General features: G+C 39.8%; 1 protein-coding gene across 2 annotated transcripts in view; it reads left to right on the forward strand.

The window, feature by feature from the left end:
• LOC150100350 (tetratricopeptide repeat protein 29-like) overlaps nt 1-17338 on the forward strand; it is a 267893-nt gene that overhangs the window by 74607 nt on the left and 175948 nt on the right. For both annotated transcript variants that reach the window (XM_090402521.1, XM_090402520.1), the window contains exon 5: nt 16450-16635. In XM_090402521.1, coding sequence (XP_090258647.1) covers nt 16450-16635 — 186 coding nt within the window. The remainder of the gene's footprint in view (nt 1-16449; nt 16636-17338) is intronic.

The following is a 17338-nucleotide window of genomic DNA, read 5'->3' on the forward strand; positions in this document are numbered from 1 at the left end:
CCCTTCAGTAATTTGAATGTCTCAATCATATCACCCCTCCTTCGCCTATCATCCAATTTCTGCAACCCACAAATCCTCAACCTATTCTCATAAGGTTCATTCCACAGACCTGCTATCATCTTGGTCACTCGTCTCTGGACCCTCTCCACTTCCTCCCCATGACGAAGAAACCCTGGTGCCCATAACTGGGCACAGAAGTCTAAATGGGGTCTTATCAAGGCTCGATACAGAGGAACAACAACTTGTTTCTCTCTGCATGTTAAAGTATTTTCCATAAGCCAAGTGATTTGGTGAGCTGTTTTAGTTACTTTTGCAATGTGCCCCCTAAACTTCAACTCCCTATCCACCAGCACTCCCAAATCCCTAGCCTCATCAATCTCCTGGAGTACGGTTCCACCATTGCGATATACTGGTGCTATTCTTTTCACCCCAAAGTGCATAACCTTACACTTTGCCACATTAAACTGACATCCATTTTTCCTAGCCCAGTCCTCCAAACTATCCAAATCATCCTGTAAAATTTTGACATCCTGTGCACTCACAATTGCTCTACCCAACTTTGCATCATCAGCAAACCAAGAACAGAGCCCTGCGGCACTCCGCTAGTCACAAGACGTCTTTTTGGCTCCACTCCTGAATAAACCACTCTCTGGTATCTCTCCTTCAATCACCCTCCTATCCAGCTTACCAACCCTATATCTATCCCCATCTGCTCCAGTTTACTGATTAGGGTTCCATGTGGTATCCTGTCAAAGGCCTTGGCAAGGTCCAGTAGTATCACTGTAAACCCATTACCCCTATCCAGTTCAGCCGTCACTGTGTTATAAAACGTGAGCAAGTTACTGAGGCATGATCTACACTTCACAAAACCATGTTGTCCCCCATACAATATCCCATTTTCATCTATCCAATCCTTTATTCTTTTCTTGACTAATTTCTCCAAGACCTTGACAATGATTCCTGATTTGCTAATCGGTCGGTAATTTACAACAGCAGTCTTGGAACCACCTTTATGCAGTGGAACTATTTTCCCCTCCTTCCACCCGCTTGCGACTAACCCAGACCTGAGACTCAAATTAAACAAAATGGTCAAGGGTACTGACAATTCTTTAGCTGCTTCTCGTACTACACGAGCTGGTATAGCATCCAGTCTCACAGATGCATTGACATTGAGGTTATGCAATAGACTACTCACCTCCACTTCATTCACCACAATTCTCGTATAATCTACTGGTTTATTCATTTCTGCAATGTCACCACCTGGATGATATATTCTTGCAAAGTGCTCACTCAGTAACTCAGCTATCTCAACTGATTCAGTTACCTCCCTACCATCGTCATTCTTTAAAATCATTCTGCCATGTACATTTTTCCTTTTACTTGCTACATATCTAAAAAACTGTTTAGGATTCTCTTTAGCCTGCATGGCCAATGTTCTTTCGTAATCTTTTTTGCTTTTCTTACCACACTCGTCACCCTTCTGGCCTGCGCTTTATACCGTTCATGTGCCTGCCGGTCACCTTTCTCCTTAAATTCCCTCCATAGTTGTTTCTTTTTTTGCAGCTCAAGCTTAATGGTGTTATTCATCCATTTAACCCCTACTTGATTTATTATTCGGACTCTAGGTATACAGTCAGCCATTGCTTCATGCAAGCACTTCTTAACTACCTCCCATGCACTATCAACTTCTAGTCCTTGCAGTTGTACATGCCATGGCACTGAGCCAATCAAACTCCTAAGCTTGTCCTACTTTCCAGCCCGATAATTCCACATGTACCCTGTCTTAATTGAAAATTCTACACCTTTAGCCACCTCCCAAGTCAAGACCCTATGATCACTCTCACCGATTGGTGGCAATGTGGTCATATTTGTTACAGCCAAATCCTCAGATGTAATTACTAGGTCAAGCACTCTCTGACCCCTAGTATTTTCCATTACATGCTGTCGCAGATAGTTATCCCTTAATAACCGCATAAAATCCAATTCCTTCCTCCTGTGTGTCCTCTCCTCACTCCAATCAATGCGACCATAGTTGAAATCTCCCATAATAATCACCCTCCTTCCACTCATTTCTTCTATTTGCTTGTGCATATTGTCACCACCATCTTTTCCATCACCTGGTCTATAGCTGCACCCAATTGTATATTTAGTTCTGCTAGCCACAATCTCACACCAAATGGCCTCAAATGTGCTCTTTTCTCTATCCTGCAATTCAACTTCTATTCTCCTTGGCTGTAGCTCATCAGCTATCATCAACAATACTCCTCCCCCCATTTTATTCTCTCTGTCATTCCTGAACACACTATACCCATCACATTCAATCCCACTGGTTATATCATCTACAGTCAGCCATGATTCACTAATGCCAATAACCTGTGGTCTGGAAGTGCCAACCATGGCCAAAAACTCTTCCTTCTTGTTCCTAATACTCCTAGTATTAGCGTACATGAATTTAAGACTCCCATTAGCCCCAACCCTACCTTGATGCCTTATATTAACTATCCCACTTTGGTTTGTTGTCCTTATTTGCTCTAGCATATTATATTCATTCTTACATTCAACTGTCTCCCTAAGGACTGTATATCTACCCCCCCCCCCCTTAACAAATCTAGTTTCCCTGAATTTGCACATCCACTACATTCAGCAACACTTTCTCAAGTCTTCTTACACCATAACCATTCAAATGCAAGCCATCCATCTTATATAGATCCTTTCGCCCATCAAACTCACTCCACACATCCACAAATTCCACACCACTCGTCATACATAACCCACGCATAAAGTCATTCGCAATTATGGCCCTCCTTTTAAACATTTCACTGCCATACCATGGCAAAAGACTAATCATTCTAACTCTCTCACTCTTTTCTTTTGCTACCTCAAACAATTCATTCAGGTCTTCTATCATTTCCATTTTATCTCCTTTCAAACCATTCGTACCTGCCACAACAATCATTTCTTTCACCCTTTCCTTTTGCTCTCTAATAGACTCAGTTACATCCTTTATGGTCGCACCAGGTTGGTACGATTTTGTCAAATCCTCTACTAACACACCTCGTACTAACGAGTCTCCATACAGCACTCTATCCTTCATTTTGTTCATGTTCACATTCATACGCCTATTTTTCCTGTCATACCTTTTATTATTGGTTGGTTCATTCAGTCGACTTTTGTTCATGCACTCTAGCTGCTGTTTTGCCCTTTGTATCGCACCATTCAACAACGCGATCTCACTCAATGCATCTATCTCATCCTTTTTATTCTCTGAGAAACCATTAATACTATCATTCACACTTTTTACATTCACACTCTCATAATTCTCATGTACAACCTTGCCGTTTCTTGTCATATCGCTATTTTCTTCATTCTGAAGTTTGACAAAAATATCACACTCACGATCCGAAATACACTTCAATTCCTCATTCTCCCTACATTTTCTACATACATTCAATCCTTTATTATTATCTATCCACACTCTGACCGCACTCCGCAAAGCGTCCATTTCACAGCAAGTACACTGACTCATTTCTTTTATACTACTGTTCTTTGATAACGATGGCGAACCATCATTATTGGCCGCCATTTTCCTTCGTACAGGTGCCATAATTATTGCAACGTGTTTTATCAAATAATAAGTTATACACACCAAAAACACACAAATAGATGCACTAAAATACGCAAGGCAAACATAACTACACAATATTAAGTAATTTTATCAACGATAACTGAAAATAATACTTATCTTATCAGGAGCTTGCACGAACACTACACACTACGATATAACCTCGAACTCCAACAGCTTAATGGTGTTATTCATCCATTTAACCCCTACTTGTTTTACTATTCGGACCCTAGGTATACAATCAGCCATAACCTCCTGTAAATGCTCCTTGACCGCTTACCATGCTCTATCGACATCCAGCCCTTTGAGTTTTACATGCCATGGCACTGAACCAAGCAATCTCCTAAGCTTGTCATACTTGCCAGCAGGGTAATTCCACATATACCCTGTCTTAATCGAAAATTCCACACCTTTAGCCACCTCCCAGGTCAGGACCTTATGATCACTCTCACCAATAGGTGGCAACATGGTCATATTCATTACAGTCAAATTCTCAGATGCTATTACTAGGTCAAACACTCTCAAACCCCTAGTATTTTCAATTACATGCTGTCTCAGATAGTTATCCCTTAATAATTGAATAAAATCCAGTTCCTTCCTCACATGTGTCCTCTCCTCCTTCCAGTCAATGTTACCATAGTTGAAATCTCCCATAATAATTACCCTCCTTCCGCACATTATGCATACTATCTTCACCATTTATTCCATCACCTGGTCTATAGCAGCACCCAACTGTATATTTTGTTCTGCCTGTCTCAATCTCACACTAAATAGCCTCAAATGAGCTCTTTTCACTATCCTGCAATACAACTTCAATTCTCCTTGGCTGCAGTTCATCAGCTAACATCAATAACACCCCTCCCCCCCATTTTATTCTCTCTATCCCTCCTAAACACACTATAACCTACACATCCTATCCCACTAACTATATCATCTTCCGTCAGCCATGTTTCACTAATGCCAATAACCTGTGGCCAGGAAGAGCCAACCAAGGCCAAAAATTCTTCTTTCTTGTTCATAATACTCCTTGCATTAGTATACATGAAATGCAGAGGTCCCTTTGCCCCACCCCTATCTTGATGTATTATTCTAACTATCCCATTCCGATTACTTGTCCTTAGTACTGGTTCGGGTACATTATATACATTCTTACACTCAACTGTCTCACTGATATCTGCATATTCCCTTCCCCCCTCCTTGGTAGCTCTAGTTTCCCTCGTTCTGCACATCCATTTTCACTTCATTCAGCAACACTTTTTCCATTCTTCGCACACCAAATCTATTCAAATGCAGGCCATCCATCTTGTATAAATCCTTTCGCCCATCAAACTCATTCTACACGTCCACGAATTCCACACCACACCGTCTGCATAACCTGCACATAAAGTCATTTGCGATTATGGCCCTCCTTCTGAACTCCTCTCTGTCATACCGTGGCAACAGACTCACCATCCTAACTCGGTCACTCTTTTCGTTTGCTACCTTTAACAATACTTTCAAGTCCTCTCTCAAAAAAAATTTATCTCCTTTCAATTCATTCGTACCCGAAAGAATATCAGAAATTTTATCCATTAATATTTCAATAGAATCTTTAGCTAGAGTCAGGAGAGTAAGTCAAGTGGAGTTAAATGGATGAATAATACCATTAAGCTTGAGCTTCAAAAAAAGGAACAATCGTGGAGCGAATTTAAGGAGAAAGATGACCAGCAGGCACATGAACAGTAACAGGCACAGGCCAAAAGAGTAAATGGTGTGGTAAGAAAAGCAAAATCGGATTATGAAAGGAAGTTAGCAATGCAGGCTAAAGAGAATCCCAAACAGTTCTTTCGATATACTGCAAGTAAAAGAAAAAATGTATACGGCAGAATGATTTTAAGGAATGCTGATGGTAGGGAGGTAACTGAATTAGTCGAAAGAGTAGAATTATTAAGTGAACACTTGGCAAGAGTATACCATCCAGGCAGGATATTGCAAGAATAAGGGAACCAATGGCTTATACGGGAACTGAGGTGAATGAAATGGAAGTGAATAGCATATTACAGAACCTTAATGTGAATACATCTGTGGGATTGGATGGTATACCAGCTCGAGTCTTACGTGAAGTGGCAAAGGAATTGTCAGTGCTCTTGACCATATTGTTTAATTTAAGTCTCAGCTCTGGGTTAGTCCCGAGAGGGTAGAAAGAGTGGAAAATAGTTACACTGCATAAAGGAGGCTCCAAGTTACTGACTGAGGTTGCAAATTATTGACCAATCAGCATATCAGGAGTTGTTGTCAAGGTATTGGAGAAATTAATCAAGAGCAAAATACAGGAATGGATAGATGAAAATGGGATACTGTATGATGGACAACATGGTTTTGTGATTTTGTATTGTGTATTTTGTCTTACTGGTCTTAATCTCACACCAGATTGCTTCAAATGAACAGCCAACCTCCTGCCTGTCACCTATTAGTTTTTGATTACAATTCATCTGCTATCATCAAGAATACTCCCCCAATCCTATCTTTTCTATCTTCAATGAAAATACTAAACCCTTCACATTCAATCCCTGTAACTACATCATCTTCTGTTAGCCAAGTCTCACTAATGCGTAAACTTTTGGCGCTGTTGCATTAATCAATGCCAAAAACTTGTCCCTGATACTTCTGGCATTAGTATATAAAAATGGCAACATCCCTTTATTCCCCCATGTACCTTTACTTTTGGAATTGACTAACCTATTGAATATTTTTTGCTTGAGAGACTAGATTCCTCACTTGGTCATTCTCACACTCACTCGCTTCATGGTTGCCTTCACAGAAACTCACTTGCTTCCATCCTAACTGCTTAAGTTTCTGTGAATTTGCACATCAGCATGCTGGGTGAATAGTGCTATCTCTCCAGACATCTAACACCATAACCATTCAGATGCAGTCCATCTGCATTGTACAAATCCTTTTTTCCATCAAACAGATCCACAAATTCTACATCATTTATTTTACATAATCTACATATAGACTCATTGGCTATCAATGCCCTCTTCCTCAGTTCGCTTATATCATAGATTGGATGGTATACCAGCTCGAGTTTTATGTGAAGCTGCGAGGGAATTGTCATTTCCCTTGACCATATCGTTTAATCTAAGTCTCAACTCTGGGAGAGTCCCATGAGGGTGGAAAGAGGGGAAAATAGTTCCATTGCATAATGGAGGCTTCAAGACTGATGTAACAAATTACCGACTGATCAACATATCAGTCAGGAGTTGTTGTCAAAGTATCGGAGAAGTGTTGGTCAAGAGCAAAATACAGGAATGAATAGATGGAAATGGGATACTGTACGTGGACAACATGGTTTTGTGAAGGGTGAAAGTGCTGGACTTTGCAAAGGCCTTTAACAGGATGCCACATGGAATTCTGATCAGTAAACTTTAGCACGTGCAGATGGATATAGGGTTGGTGAGGTGGATGGGGGAGGTGATGGAGAGATATCAGAGAGTAGTTTATTCAGGAGTAGAGTTGAAAAGAAGGCCTGTGACTAGTGGAGTGCCACAGGGTTCTGTTCTTGGACCATTACTGTTTAATTTGTTCATTAACGATATAGGAAAGGATCTGAGAGGAACTGTACAGTTGTTTGCCAATGATACAAAGATGGTTAGAGCAGTAATTAATACAGCTGATGTCAAAATTTTGCAGGATGATTTGGAATAGATTGACTGACTGGGCTGAGGAGAATGGATGCAGTTTCATATGGCAAAGTATAAGGTTATACATTTTGGGATGAAAAGATTATCAGCAGTATACCACATTGGTGGAATAGTTCTCCAGGAAATTGACAAAGCCAGAGATTTGTGAGTGTTGGTGGATAGGGAGTTGAAGTTAAGAGGGTACATTGGAAAAGTGGCTAATTCAGCTCATCAGGTCACTTGGTTAATGAAGAATACTTTGTCGAGCAGAGACAAGCAAGTTATTGTGCCTCTTTATCGAGCCTTGATAAGACCACCATCTTGACTACTGCTTGCAGATCTGGACACCAGGGTTTCTTGGTGATGGGTAGGAGGTTGAGAGGATCCAGAGACAAGTGACCAAGATTGTAACTGGTCTATGGAATGAACCTTATGAGAACACATTGAAGATTTGTGGGCTACAGGAATTGGTTGATTGGTGGAAAAGGGGTGATATGATTTCATCTGTTTGATTGAGACATTCAAATTACTGAGCGGTTTTTACAAGATTAATTAAGAGAAAAGTTTTCGGAACAGGTCTGGTGGTGGGAGAACTAGGGACCATTCATGGAAACTGAGCAAGCGTGTGGTTAGCAAGGGTGTTAGAACTAGATGTTTTACTTAGAGAGTTGTGAATGAGTGGAATAGGTTTCCAGAGTCTTTTGTGGATGCCATGACTGTGAATGAGTTCAAAGGAAAGTATGATAGATACTGTGCAAATGTTGAATAGTTCTTGACATGATGTTTTGAGCCTCCATCAATGAGTCTAAGGACTCCTTGGAGTTGCCTGTAATAATAATAAAATTACAGTGGATTTTTTTTTACTATTTGTATGTTAGTCATTTCAGTAACTTTGAGTGCTTAACTGCCTCAATTAGGATGTGATCAAAATATATGAAACTTATCTTATTATTATTATTATTATTATTATTATTATTATATAACACCTCATAGAAGTCCAAAGACTCATCAAGGAGAGGGCACTTATTCTACAACTCTTTGTCCACCAACTGCAACTACCATCATCATCTACACCAATGCCATCTACTGCCCACTACCACCACTAGACTTTCGCAGACAATCACAAACATCCATGCCCACGGTGAGATTTGAATCCACAGCCTTTTTGTTGGAGAGCAGATATGCTAACCACTCAGCCAACCAGGCCGGCATACAGTTTGATTCTAAATTTATGCTCGTTTTGAAAGTTTCCCAATAGTTTCCACCCCTATATGCTCAGCAATTGCATTATAAATAATCTCTTTGTCTAATTTTTCTACTGGTTTGAAAGTTTTCACAGAGAGTATTCGAAATATGTTAGTTCATTTTATTATTTCCACAAAAGAAATAAGATAATATGTTATTGCTGTTAAAGCAGGTATACTTCTAAAATTGGACTGTTTCTTTGCAATCTGACTATTTTGGTTACTAGCTTCTTTTCGATGAGTTGTTCTGCTGTTTGCTGAAATTATTCTGTTTTACAAATAAATTTCATGTTATATTTTCACTACATAATAATCAGTTATAATTATGCCACAAAAAAGAGAAAGTTTGGTAGTGTGTTAGTTGTTTTTTTTTTCCTTAAGAAAAATCTCTAATATTAGTACTTCTGCTATCACTGGTTGACATTTCTGAAATAAGCTCTACTTGTATCTTAGTAATACTAGGAAATAATCTCCCCTGTCCGGCAACAAAACTTAACTTACTTTCATAACTGCTGAGAAAGAAAAGAAACAACACTTCCCTGGATGTCACACTAAAGAGCCCAAGCAATCTCATCAGAGGATGTAATTATCAATGAGGTGTCAAATCATCCACCAATTGGTGAAAGTGACCATGAGGTGATTACTTGGGTGGTTGCCAGCAGTGCAAGGACCTCCTGTGAAAAAAGGGTATATGTGGAACTACAAGGGGGGTGATTATGAAGAGCTCAGGAGACAGCTTGCAGGTGTAGCATGGAATGAGGAGTTAGCTGGAAAAGAGATCAATGCAGCTTGGGGATTTTCAAAAACTATTTAGTAGATGCAGTGTCTAAATGTATACCATGGGTGAGAAGGTTAAATAAGGTAGGTGTGAGATGGATGAATAAAGAGATTAAGCATGCAATACAGAGAAAAAGGACATTGTGGAGGCAGCATAAGAGAAGTGGAGGTTACCAATTTCATGAGGTCTACAAAGACCAGGCAAGGAGGGTGACTTGGTTGGTGAGAGTAGCTAAAGAGAGGTATGAACAGCAGTTAGCTAATGAAGTCAAAAAGAATCCTAAGGAGTTCTTTCGATACGTAGACAGCAAAAGAAAGAATGATTATGGAAGGATGACTTGATTGGAGGAAATGGTATAAAGACAGCTGTTGCAGAATGGTGGCGATACTTAATGAGCAGTTCATAAAGATCTTTCAATCTTGTGAATGTGACTTCATGGAGAGATTAAGAGCAGTTGATGATAGGGAGGAGAGACTGACTCTAAGTGAGCAAGAGGTGTTTGGGGAGTTGAGTAAACTAGATGTAAATAAGGCTGTGGGACTTGATAATATATCACCGCGTATTCTGAAGGAATGTGCCAGAGAGTTGACACCTGCCTTGACATATTTTTTTAATACGAGTCTTGCACTTAGTCAAGTTCCTAAAGAGTGGAAGGAGGGCAAGATTGTGCCATTTCATAAAGGAGGTGATCGAACTCAAGCATCAATCTATAGGCCTATCTGTGTGTCAGGTGTTGTGGTTAAGTTGTTGGAAAAGCTTGTGAGAACTAGGATCCAAAGTTGGCTTGACAACAATGGTATAATCTTTAATGGACAGCATGGATTTGCTAAAGGGAGGTCATGATTTAGTAATCTACTTACTTATTACAATAAAGTGACTGCTTCCTTGGACAGAGGAGAAGGATACACAGTAATATGCTTGGATTTTGCAAAAGCTTTTGATAGAGTACCTCATGATGTGTTGACAGTCAGACTAGGGCAGATGGGGTTGGATATTAGATTGGTGCATTGGATTGGAGACTGGCTATCTGATAAGTATCAACCAGTTGTGTATGGGTGTGCAATATCCAGGAAGGGGAAGGTCACTAGTGGAGTGCCTCAGGGATCTGTTTTAGGGCCATTACTATTTAACTTGTATATTAATGATATTGGCGAAGATTTGGATGGAGATATTCATTTGTTTGCAGATGATGCAAAGTTGGGACGAACCATAAAGAGTAGTGAAGATGTTGTGGCCTTGCAAGAAGACTTGAATAAATTGAGTGATTGGGCAGGCAAATGGGGATGTGAGTTCAGTGTTGCAAAATGTAAGGTTTTAAAATTTGGAAAACAAAGATGGGATGCAGAATTTATGCTTGGTGAGAATATATTGTTGGAAGTAGAGGAAATAAGAGATCTGGGGGTGATAGTGGATAAGGATCTGAAATTTAGGGGACACAGCCAAAATTGTGAAGACAACACAAAGGCTTCTGGGAATGATGCGGAGGTCACTGACTTGTAGAAATGGGGAGATTCTTGTTCCATTGTATAAGGCTTTGATTAGGCTACACATGGACTACTGTGCCCAGATTTGGTCACTTGCTTTTCAGAAGGATGAAGAGATGTTGGAAAGGGTCCAGAGGCGACTGACTAAGGTAGTTTCTAACCTATGGAATGTCGAGCATGAGGAAAGATTGAGAAGATGCAACTTGCAGAGTGTGGTGGACAGGAGAAAGAGGGGGAGGTATGATAGAGACCTACAAGTTAGTAAGGGTTGTTATAGGATCAATGCTGTAGAGGTTCTACAGAAAATAGTATATCAGGGGAGAACCAGAGGTCATCCCTGGAAACTGAATAAAGAGGGTGTGAGTAGAGGAGTGAGAAGTAGGTTTTTTCATGCAGAGTTTGGCGATGTGTCCCCTAAAATTTAGGGGACACATCGCCAAAATTGTGAAGGCAACACAAAGACTTCTGGGAATGATGCGGAGGACACTGACATGTAGAAGTAGGGAGATTCTTGTTCCATTGTATAAGGCTTTGATTAGGCCACACATGGATTATTGTGCCCAGATTTGGTCACCTGGTTTTCAGAAGGATGAAGAGATGTTGGAAAGGGTCCAAATGTGACTGACTAAGGTAGTTTCTGGCCTCGGGAATGTCAAGTATGAGGAAAAATTGAAAAGATATAATTTACAGAGTCTAGTGGAGAGAAAAGGAAGAGGGGAGATATGATAGAGACCTACAAGTTGGTAAGGGGTTGTTATAGGATCAATGGTGGAGAAGTTCTACAGAGAATAGTGGGAGATCAGGGGAGAACCAGAGGTCATCCCTGGAAACTGTATAAAGAGGGTGTGAGTAGGGGAGTGAGAGGCAGGTTTTTTTCGTGCAGAGTTGTGAGTGATTGGAATGCCTTGCCTGAGAGTGTGGTGTCTGCAAGGAGTTTGAATGTGTTTAAGACATGGTATGATGAGATGTGTGTGTGTGAGATAAAAGGACCTCCTAGATGAGTCTTTGACTCCATGAGATCTTGTTTAATAATAATAATAATAATAATAGCAGTGAGTGGATATCAGAAATTTTTTGTTTTTTTTTCATCTGTTTGATTGATTACCAGACATTCTTAACAGAAATGCTAATATTTATTTTACATGCTAATTAGAATTTTTATCAAAATCAATTTCACCCAATCACCGTTAATATCACAGCATTTCTTAATTTATAATTTCACCTTCAGTTTTATTCTTGAACATTTATAAATAATACTGATAGGAGTTATCCTGAAGAAAGAAAGAAAGAACAATTTGAAATGGTAAAAAATTGCAGAATAAAAATGCCAACAGTTTTATCATCGACTACAAGCAAGTTAAATTAGTGCAAAAATCAAGTGACACCAATAGCAGCCACAATGGAGACCAGTATGCAGGCGCTGCATAGGAAATGTGCAAGACCCTTGTGGTCAAATATATGCCCACAGAACCTTGCACATGCACTTCACCATTACCATCTTCAGTCCACCAAATCCCACTTATTTTTTGTAGCAGAAACTGAAATTCCACCTCCCCTCAGAATTATCAATCTCCACCTTCCAAACTACACACTGTTTAACTCCTTCCTACCCAAGGGTGATGTCAGTGCATGTATCTGCTCTGACATACCTTGCCAGAGAGCACCTAACCTAGAATTGGCCAACTTTAACCTTCTTTGGTTGAAAATATCCCTTTCTCACTCAATATAGGAGTTATATATCTATCAGTCAAATTCATCTGCAGTCAAATTATCACTCTCCTAATGCCACCAACCACTCTGCGCTCTTTAATTTTCCTCTCCTTAAAAATTGATTTTCTCCAGTCCCACTTTCCTAACAGCAAAATCATCCTCATAGGAGATTTTAATGTTCATATAAAACACCAACTGACTTTCCTCCTCCAGTTGTACAGATCTTGCAGTTAGAAATGCTGAAACATTTGCCATCACTAACAACCTTACACAAATTGTTCACATGCCAACCAGAATATCAGATAACCCAAATCACTCCCCAAATACCTTAGATCTCTTCCTTACCAATGACCCTTCCAAATACACAGTGAATGTACGTGGATAATTCTGATCACAATCTAGTTCTCATCCCCTCCCCCTTGCAACAATGCTTACACAGACACTCCCACGCAAGAGTGGTTTGGCATTATAGCAATGCCAAGTGGGACAGCCTCCATGACTTTATGTTTCATTCATATGGTTGAACTATGATTTTCAGTCTTCCAATCCAAACATATTCACCAAACGTATCCCAAGTAATTCTCACTGGCATTGAAACACACATTCCCCCACATTTCTCTGAACTGCCATCCTCTAACTAAAACCCTGGTTCTCCAAAAAAATGTGCCAAGGCTGTACAAATGAAAAATCAAGCATACCACAACTGGCTCAAATCAAGAACTCCATCCTCCTGCAATGTTTATACAAAAGCCCAGAATGGATGCAAGAAAACTATCAATGCTTCCAAAACAGAATTTGAATAGGCAAAAAGCAGGAAATTTGCAGCCTGCCCAAATGGCAGCTATGCATTTTCGTCTCCTGCCAATGCAGTTAGTCGTAACTTTTGCCCAATTGCCCAATATTCCCATCTATTCCCATCCAGATAGCTCTATTGCATCAACATCCACAGAAAAAGCTAATCTCCTGGCTTCACACTTTGCCTCCAATGCACTCATAACTGACAATGGTAAATGTCCCCCAATCATTTCAGCTGCCCAACATACAGTGTCCCCTATATCCTTTTGCCAGAAAGAGATCTGAAACCTATTGTCTAAATTAGACAAAAAAAAAAGTCTCCTGGTTCTGATGGCATTCCTCCAATTGTCCTGTAAGTTTGTGCACCAGAACTTACTCCTATCCTATGCTGCCTGTACATAATCTCTTACTCCACTAGTATTTGTTCCAAAGCCTGGAATTCAACCCATTCAAGCCTATATTCAACCCATTTCTAAAAGGATGACAAATAACTGCCATTTAACTACTGCCCTATCTCACTCACCTCAGTCCTATCTGAAGTGATGGAGAAAACCCTCATTTCCCAACTCCTACACTACCTTGAAAGCACCAAGCTACTAAGTGACCACCAATATGGATTCTGTCACTGCAGATCAACAGGAAATCTACTATCACCCATCTCTGGACAAATGCCATGGAGAAATTTGGTGAATCTCAAGTGGTTGCACTTGATATCTCTAAAGCTTTTGACCAGGTCTGGCACAAAGGCCTACAAAGCAAACTCTTATCATTTGGACTGTCTCAGGACTTCTGCAGTTTGATTACCAGCTTTCTGTCTGGATGCACACTTTGTGATTGTAGACTGTTCCTTATCCTCTCACCATACAACTAATGCTGGGTTCACAAGGCTCTGTTTTCTCCCCAACCCTCTTCCTTCTAGTTCCATATATAGGTAGTGGGTTGGGAAAGGAGAAATTTGTATACATTTGATTTAAAAGCCTGTATATTGTATTCCTTGGGAAATACATCAGGGGAAGACTGTTCCACAATACAGCAATATCAGGAATGAAGGAGGAGGAAGAGGAGGAAAAGAAACTTATTCTGTGGGTTTCAAGGCGTTCTGTGAAAGGATGTCGGGCAGCAGCTGTATATGTTCCAACGGGCTTAGTACTGAGTGGGGAAATTATTGATGCTATTTCAGATGAACATTTGCTGTGGAAATATTTATAGAATACACAAATTGCAGAGACCAAACATCTGGGAGAAAGTGTGCTGGTAAGAGATGGGTCATTTATCAATCTAATTGCTTTTCTCTGTATTGAGTCAAGCATTTTGAGGGAGCTTTTAGGAGCCCTACCCCAAATGTGAGAGAAGTATTCGATAGCTGGGCAGATTTGTGATCAATGACCTATTTCAGTTGACCTCCAAACCAACACACATTAAACAAACCTCACTCTACACAACTCACTTCAACCTACAGAACATCAACCACCACTTCTCTTGATTCTGAACAAGCCATCCTCCAATGGGGCTCATAACCTCATCAGTTTCAATTCTAGTAAAACCCAGTTCTGTCTTATTTCTCATGGAAAAGAACCATTTTTCCCCCAGTATTATTTTTGATAACACTCAAATTTCCAGACAAGATGAAATCTCTCTTCTTGGAATTACCCTAACATCAGGCCTCTCCTAGCATAAATGCATCACAACCATTGCATCCTCAGCTTCCAAAAAAACTAGGATTTCTGTTTCACTCAAGACGTTACTTCACCTCTAAACAGATGTTAACCTTATACAAATCACAAATCTTCCCAAATGTCGAATACTTCTCTCACATTTCGAGTGGGGCTCCTAAAAATGCCCTCAAAATGCTGACGAGGTTATCTGAGCCCATTGGAGGATGGCTTGGAGTTCAGAATTGAAGGAAGTGGTGGTTGATGTTCTGTAGGTTGAAGTGAGTTGTGTAGAGTGAGGTTTGTTAAATGAAAGGGAAGAGTGCAATGTGCTGTCATCTGCAAAACTGTGTGTTGGGTTGGAGGTCAAGTGAAGTAGGGCATTGATCAGAAAATCACAAATCCGCTCAGCTATCGAATACTTCTCTCACATTTGGGGTGGGGCTTCTAAAAGCTCCCTCAAAATTCTTGACTCAATACAGAAGAGAGCAATTAGATTGATAAATTACTTTTCTCTTACTAGCACACTTACCCACTTTCACCCAGACGTTTGGTCTCTGCAATTTGTGTATTGTGTAAATATTTCCACAGCAAATGTTCATCTGAAATAGCAGAGACCAACGTACAGCTACTGCCCAACATCCTTTCACAGAAAAGTGAAAAGAACATCTTTCTTTTCACTTTTCTTTTCACTCCCCCTTCCCCCAATGTGTTTCCCAAGGAATACAATATACAGGCTTTTAAATCAAATGTAAACAAATTTCTCCTTTCCCACCCCACTACCCATATACTACTACTAAGGTACTATAGGTTGATCAACCAACCTCTTGTGTATGGGCTCAACATATCTAAAAAAAAAGATGTTACATATGTAGTCAACTTTTTCCCTTTGGGGAAAGGTGTGAATTACTAGCCTATGCAAGCTGCAGATATTTTAGATTATAATTTATTTTCAAAACCATTCAACTAGAGAATTGAAAATGCAAATCGCTTGGGGAGCTACTTATATATATTTTAGTGTAAAACAGTCAAAGTATAGCTAATTAAAAAATGCTATACATCTAAAATAGCAGTAAATGTATTTCTTTTTAAATACACAGTAATTTTTATGGTATACTATGGATGCAGTAAAGATTTTCCAAATTAGTTTGGAAAATCTTTACTGCATCTCTGGACTGAATAAGATTGTGGGTGTGGAGTTTCAGTTTCTCTTTTGATGTGTGTGTGAGAGAGAGAGAGAGAGAGAGAGAGAGAGAGAGAGAGAGAGATTAAGCATATAGAATGGATTGCCAAAAATCACTGAATGACTTCAGTGATAATTGCCATGCAGATTGAGGGCCTGTGATGATTCCAGAGACCATATGGAGGCATCTGACAAGTAATAATAATTTATGTAAGTGATAACTATACAGAAACCTAACATTAAAATAATAATTTAAAGAAATACAAGTCGATTTATAGTAAAAATAATAATATGTACCATTTTTTTAATTTCTCTTAAGATCTTTGGGAAACAGAATATGATGTAAGAACAGAACTGGGAGACTTCTTTTATTCATCAGGAATCCTTTGGTTAGCAGAGCATTTTTATATCACCTGCTTAAGTGTTGTGGACAAAATGCTGGAAAATGCTGATGAAAAACGAGCACAAACATTACAGCAACTTGGTCTTTTAGCAGAACAAAAAGGTAATGAAATATGCAATTAAGATTGTTAAGGATGTTTTTTTTTATTTGTCTAGTTTTATATATACACTGAGTTAGCTTTTGCATTATGAACATCCACCTAATAATGTGTTGGTGTGCTTCTCTGTTCAGTCATTGCTTGCAGATGCCTAGGAACAGATTACACAAGGTGTCGAATATCCTCCATGTGTAACTTGACCCATGTTAACTGTAGCAGCTCTACGTGCTCATTCTGTGGAGTAGGATCAGCATTTCTTATGCCCTGTTCTAGCATTCCACACATGTTCAGTTGGGTTACAGTCAGTGGAGTTTGGGTCCAAAGCAATGTGGCAAATTCATTATTGTGTTCCTCCAACCACTCAGTAGTTGTACGAGCCTGATGACAAGGTGCGCTAACCTGATGAAAGATGGCACTATAGTCGGGGGTAGACCTCCTGCAGATATGGATGAAATGGTCAGCTAACAGGTCCTGTTAGCCAACCATCCGATGTTTGTGGAATGATAACCAACAAACCTAGGGCATAGCAGGAGAAAGCTCCCCACACCATCTCTACCAGCTTGTTGAATCCCAAATGTGCAACTAGCGGATAGAACTTTGTGTTGTTCATGCCAAATGTGAATTCGACCATCAGCATGGTGAAGCAGGAAATGGCACTGATCACTCCAAACAACCTTCTTCCATCTGTTGAGGGTCCATTGCTGACGT

This window comes from Typopeltis vanoorti, chromosome 13 (assembly GCF_054136105.1).
Source record: "Typopeltis vanoorti isolate ZY-2024b chromosome 13, IOZ_Tvanoo_1.0, whole genome shotgun sequence".
Taxonomy (NCBI): Eukaryota; Metazoa; Arthropoda; class Arachnida; order Uropygi; family Thelyphonidae; genus Typopeltis; species Typopeltis vanoorti.